Here is a 6,540-nt window from a genome sequence, read left to right as displayed (position 1 = left end):
TCAGGGCTCCCTAGTTTGGGGAAGTTCCTGGGTAGAGGGAGGGCCTGCATTTGCTTTGCATGTGGCTTTAAGAAATGAGACTAAGGATAAGGGGACAAAGCTGCTTCTGTGAGAGTCCTGGGGGAGCCCCTGGTGGGCTGGGAGCTTGCCCCCAGGTGTGCCTACATCCCATGGAACCTGAGGGCCTTTCCAAATCCCCTGCACCAGTACGTGGAAGGAAGAGGTTTATCTGCCAGCCCCTCCCTTCTGGGGTCAAGAGTGGCTCTCTGGGCAGCAGCCTTTGGCATTCTGGGTGGCACATGCTCTTGCAACCATTGGATCTCCCAGACTTGCTGCTCACTTTGGTGCCAGCTCAGCCCCTTGTGCAGTCAGGTGACACTCGCTGAAAGCTGGTGGGAAGGAGAGGATTTGACACTGCTTGTATGACATGGCAGGACATGATCCTCAAGGGCCCTGGGCACCAGGGCTGCGTTGTGTCCTGGGGTCTTCTGATGGACAGCACTGCGTCGCATTAAAGCACCCCAACAGGACCTGCATCTCCGGGTCACGCTTCCGGGCTCGGTGACCCTGGCAAGGCCTTAGCCTCTATTTCCTCACCCCAAGGGGTTGATACTGGCTCCTCCCCGCTGGCCCCCTGCTGTGCGGCCCTGCTGGCCCTGGCTGCAGAAGTGGGCCATGGGGGTGGGGAGCTCCGCCCTCATGGAGCTGGGGTCCCACAGAGGAGATGACAATGCCTCCGGTAGTTCTTGGGGATGATCAATGGATAAAGAAAAATAAACCCGGTGACTCAGGAGGCTGAGGGGGGAGATCCAAAGCTTGGGCAGTTTAGCAAGACCCTGATGGAAAAGGGCTGGGGTATAGCTCAGTGAGACAGTGCCCCTGGGTTCAGTCCTCAGAAATGAAAAAGAAAATGTGGGAGAAGCAGGGGCTTGGGGACTTGGAGGGCTACTTTATACTTGAGGGAATGGTCCAGAAAGGCGTCTTGGGAAGGTACAGTTGAGCAGAGCCCAGAACGAAATGAGAAGGAAAGCCCTGGGGACATCGCGTAGGCCTCGGCCTTTGCACTTCCTTTGCCACCCTCACCTCCTCTAGGTCTCAGCTCACATGTCACCTCAGCAGGCCTTCTGTGGTCTCTAAGGTTAGCACATAAGAAAAAGTCCCAGCCAGCACAGTGGAGTACACCTGTAATCCCAGCAGCTCAAGAGGCTGAGGCAGGAGGATCTCAAGTTCAAAGCCAGCCTCAGCAGTCGGGAGTCACTAAGCAACTCAGTGAGACTGTCTCTAGATAAAATATAAAATAGGGCTGGGGATGTGGTTGAATACCCCTGAGTTCAGTCCTTGATACCAAAAAGTAAGTCCCAAACAGCCAAAAAGATAGTCAGAAATCCTGTAAAGTACATTTCCCACACATGTGACATGAGAGAGTCCCTGAGAAATGCCATAATGCTTAGCACAAACCTGCAATAAAGGCTACTCTTAAAAATTTATTCATTTTTTATGGTGCCAGGAATCCAACCTAGAGCCTTGTATATGAGAGGCAAGTGTTGTTTTAAGTTGTTGTTTTATGTATTTTAGTTATAGGTGGACACAATATCTTTATGTGGGGCTGAGGATCAAACCCAGTGCCTCATGCATGCAAGGCGAGCACTCTTCCTCTGAGCCACAATCTCAGCCCCAGACAATTTTTAATTTTTTAAAATTTTTAGGTATATCAAACCTGGAATCTGTTACTTTCTCAAGTTACCCAGGGCAGAAGTTTGCCATCTCCCACAGCTAATTTTTTTTGTTGTTGTTGACAGACCTTTATTTTATTTATTCATATGCGGTGCTGAGAATCAAACCCAGCCTCACACATTCCAGGCAAGTGCGCTACCGCTGAGCCCCAGCCCTCCCACAGCTAACTCTAATCTTGCCCAAATTCTGTGTGAACATCTCCAAGATGGGAGGTTCACTCTCCCACCTGACCCTAATCTGCTGCCCAATAATCTGGGTCCAAAAGGTCTGGCTTTTCCCTTTGGGGGGCCACAGAATCTGAGTAGTGAGGATGTGGGACAAGGACTTCAAATGTCAGTCTTAAAGATGCAGGAGCCACTGAAGAGTATGCAGCGGGAGGACGGGGCCGGGTTTGTGTTCAGAAAGACCCCATAGGCCAGAGTGGTCAGGGCCGGTGGGGAGGCCCGGGCAGAGGGTGGGGCCAGCACAGAGGAATCCCTGGGGGCTGTGGGAGCTCAGAGGCCTGGGGCCCTTGGGGAGGCATCCCGAGGGCATCCCTCCATCCATAGGGAGGGAGGGAGGGAAAGAGCAGCAGAATGAGAAGGAGCCTGGACCTTGCGTGAGCTGACCCACAGCCTTCTCTGGCTCAGACCCTCCCCTACTCCAGTGTCCTCAGGATTACGAGAAGGTTCTAGATTGGCATTCTTCTATTAATTACAAAATGAGCACTCTGTGTGCCTGACTGCTGACCTCTAGCAGACAATATGCATTTAAATTCAACCTGTATTCTCCCCCTAAAACTATTAGCCTCCGAATTAATGTCCCCTCCTCCGGGAAAAGGAACGAGTTTCTTCCATCCAACGGGCTTTGCCCTGGGCACAGAGTGATTATATCCAGGGCTGGAACATCTGCCCCTAACTGGCGTTTTTTGCTGTGGCCCTGGAATACTAAGGGGTTTTGGAGGGTCTGGGGGCGCCCTCACCACATTCATCCTGGGGTGGGAGAGCGACTCCTGGCTCCTGGTGCGTGAAGACGAATTTCCTGCCCATTTGCTCCTCACACCTTCCGGAGGCCAAACGGGCAGCCCAGCTGCGGCCGAGGGGGAGGGGCGCGGCCGCCCGGCAGATGGCGGCATTTACATACAGCTGAGAGTTCCCTTTGAGGCTGGGGCTCCTCGCCCTGGCGTCTGGTGATGAGGGGTTTGGGAGGGTGGCTTTGTTATCTGGAGGCGGAACACACACGAGTACCCGCGCATACACACACATACACACAGGTCCACAAAGAACCCCGGATCTTCGTCGTATTAATTCACAGCTACACCCGGGGGACCTCCCAAACCTAGTCACCCGCCCACACACACCCCTTAGTCATTCACAACCTCATTCATGTCCTCTAGCCCCACACGCACACAGCCAGCTGGAGACACCTGCACAGGACCACAAAGTCCCAGGCTCCTACGACTACACACAATGGTCCAGGATCTCGCATAAAACACATACACATGCGCGGAGAAGCTTGCGCGCAGCCCACGATCTCAAAACGTCACACAATCCTGAAGTCGTTTACACTTCTTTTCGCCCACTCAGGTGCGTACTCACACACAGAGAATCTTCGAATTATTTACAGTGTGCAGTTGTGTTACCCATCACAATTGCAGGCACACACTGAACTGCACAATCCCATTTAGCCACCGCGTCATGCACGTCCCCCAGTAGCCCTTGTCCCTACACATACACACTTAGAACCACGTGCAACCTCACAGACTCAGCGCCGGATTCCCCTGCCCACCCCAACCACACTCAAAATCACGCCCACAAACACACTGCATCGCCGCGCCCATCACACATCGCAATCCTGAAGTTGCTCGCGCTCTGCGCCCCTTCCCCGGCCGCCTCTTCCCCTGGATCCCCGAAGCCAGGCGGCTGCCTGAAGGGGCGGGGCCGTCCTCTCCGTTATAAAGCTCCAGGAACCAGCAGCTGCGACTCCCGGGATCCTGGAAAGGCCATGGTCTCTCTGCGGATGTCCCGGGTCCTGTCGGTGATCCTGGCGCTCTTTTGCCTTCCCCAGGTCAGAACACAGCAGCGGAGATGCAATGAACAGGGATAAATGGGGCTGGACGGGGCGGCCCACTGGTCTTGGGAGGGGACGCGGGACGACAGATGCCTGATTCCCCGCGGTCCCCTCACCCAGTGCCCCTTTCCGCCCCTTCCACCCCAGGCACAGCCTGCCGGTGTCTTCGAACTGCAGATCCACTCCTTCGGACCGGGACCAGGCCCAGGGACCCCGCGATCCCCCTGCAGCGCCCGGGGCTCCTGCCGCCTCTTTTTCAGGGTCTGTCTGAAGCCAGGGGTCTCCGACGAGGCCGCCGAGGCCCCGTGCGCCCTGGGCGTGGCGCTCAGCGCTCGCGGACCCGTCTACACTGAGCAGCCTGGAGCGCCCGCCACTGACGTTCCGCTGCCCGAGGGCCTCTTGCGCGTGCCCTTCCGAGATGCCTGGCCGGTGAGCCCCCGCCCTGGGCTACTCCCGGTGCTGGGCCTGATCATGCCACCCAAGCCTTGACCCTCTTCTGTCGTCCAACTTTCAAGACCCTAACTGCCTCCCCAGAGCAGCAAATTTCCAGACAAGTAACTACCATCATTCTGGGAAACTACATGTCCAGGCTTCTCAACCCTACTCACTGGGCTCCCTAAATGTTCTGATTCCAACTTGCCCTCTGGGGAGTCCAAATGTTCTGACTCCAGCTCTACAGGCTGGGGACCCCAAATTCCAAGAACCCCAAACCCACCTTCTGAAAACCCTAAATTCATAGAGCCCTGCTTTTGTTCCTTGGAGTTGCCTAAAATCCAGGATCCTCATCTTTGTCTCCAAATCTCCTTGCACTTAGGGATGCTTCCATGCTCTGTCTTGGGGACACCTATTAATTCTCCAGGATTTAAATTCTAGACCATTGGGGTAAACGACGTTCCTTTTTCCAGTCTATTTCCTTAGCTGTAAAGTGGGGTCATTCTGATACTTCAGTGAACCCCTTTTGCGGGACTCAACTAGGTATCTTGAATTAAGTCCTTGCTGTACACTGGTTAGCAAGGAGAGCTGACCATATCGTTCCTTCTCGAGCTGATCCTTCTGGGAATTGTCCCTGAAATTGGCCACCACTCTCCACGTCTGGACTTGCCTTCTCTGATTACCTGCTCTGAACTTTCTGTCTTCCTCCCTTTCTACCACCAACAGGGCACCTTCTCCCTCATCATCGAAACCTGGCGAGAGGAGCTGGGGCAGCAGGTTGGAGGTGAGTGTGTTTGTCCTTGGGGCTGTGGTGGGGGCATGGATGTGGGATCCAGGATAGTGACGTGAGGTAGTCTGTAAGGTGGAAAGTTCCTGAGACCATGATGTCCTGCTCCTGGGGAGCAGTGCTGTGGGTAACAGCTCCAGGGCTCTGGGCATCTCAAGGATAGAAATGTCCTGGTACTGGATTGGAGTCCATCGTCTTAGTACAGGTTGGGCATTCCTAATCCAAAAATCAGAAATCGGAAATGCTCCAAAATCCAAAACTGTTTTTTCCCCAGGACTGGGCTTGGAAGCCAGTTTCCCACTTGCCAGGCAAGCACTCCACCCACTGAGCGATCCCCCCAGCCCCTAAAATAAATCCTTTTGGAGAGCTGACATGATGTCATGGGTGTAAAATTCCACATTTGGCCTCATGCGGTGCACTAAAATGCGGGTGCACTAAAAAAAAAAAAATGCAGGTGCACGCTGGTGGTGCAGGCCTGTAATCCCAGCAGCTCGGGAGGCTGAGGCAGGAGAATCACAAATTCAAAGCCAGCCTCAGCTACCTAACGAGGCTCTAAGCAATTTAGTGAGAACTTGTCTCAAAATTAATCATATATATATATATATGGCAGGTGCACTAAAAATATTGTATAAAATTACTTTCAGGCTGTATGATATATATATCATAAACATATTCCATGTTCACACTTGAGTCCTTGTCCCAAGATATCTCGTTATGTAGATGCAAATATTCCAAAATCCAAAACACTTCTGTCTCAAGGTGCCCCTTGGCATTGGTGATCAAACCCAGCATCTCTTGTGTGCTAAGCATATGCTCTTATCCCTGAGCTGTGTCTCTAACCCAAAAGCTGTCTCCCCCCCCCACCCCCCCACCCCCGACCTTGAGATGCATCTCACCATGTTGCCCAGGTTGGTCTCAAACTCCTGGGCTCAAGTGATCCTCCCGCCTCACCCTCCCCAGAGCTGGAACCACGTGCCACTGCACCCAGCTCTTTGAAAATTTTGGACAAGGCATCCTGCATCAGTATCAGGCAAATGGGAGGAAGCTGTCTTGGAACTGAAGCCACCAGAGCAGGACCTAGCACTTCACAGCCTTGCTCTGTCACAACCTGATTCCAAGAACCCAGGATGCAACGGGAGTCACCTCTGGCTCCTCTACGAGAAGCTCCATCACCTTGTCCACATAATGGTCCTGGGGAGCCCCCTGGGGCGTGGCAGCTTCCGCAGGGGGAATACTGGGTTTCAAAATATGGAGTGATCTTACCCTGGCTGGAAACTGTGGCTGTGAAGACCCACTGTGGGGTTCTGTCACCGTTTCGAAATAGAAAGTTCCTGGGGCACAGTGTTGGAGTGTGACACCCTCGCTCCGGAGAAGTGGCACTCTTCAGCATCCCAAGGTCGTGGGCAATCTGGGTAAACTGGTGGTCTAGTAATTGGAGTGTTTGTCACCACGTTAGACATGTTAGCGGTTTCGTCACTAGCTTAATACACAGAGTGTGGCCGGGGTCGGGTCGCGCCCACTCCAGCTCCTCGCTTCTC

General features: G+C 53.7%; 1 protein-coding gene across 1 annotated transcript in view; it reads left to right on the top strand.

Moving 5' to 3' along the window:
* The first annotated feature begins 3,552 nt into the window (after positions 1-3,552).
* The window catches only part of Dll3 (delta like canonical Notch ligand 3), a 10,315-nt gene continuing 7,327 nt past the window's right edge, over positions 3,553-6,540 (top strand). The window contains exons 1-3 of the mRNA XM_048790916.1: positions 3,553-3,780; positions 3,931-4,212; positions 4,942-4,999. Of these exons, the coding sequence (XP_048646873.1) occupies positions 3,718-3,780; positions 3,931-4,212; positions 4,942-4,999 (403 nt within the window). The 5' untranslated portion in view covers positions 3,553-3,717. The remainder of the gene's footprint in view (positions 3,781-3,930; positions 4,213-4,941; positions 5,000-6,540) is intronic.

Source organism: Marmota marmota, unplaced genomic scaffold (genome assembly GCF_001458135.2).
Source record: "Marmota marmota marmota unplaced genomic scaffold, marMar, whole genome shotgun sequence".
Taxonomy (NCBI): domain Eukaryota; kingdom Metazoa; phylum Chordata; class Mammalia; order Rodentia; family Sciuridae; genus Marmota; species Marmota marmota.
The sequence above is the reverse complement of the archived record's forward strand: the minus strand, read 5'-3'. Positions and strand labels throughout refer to the sequence as shown.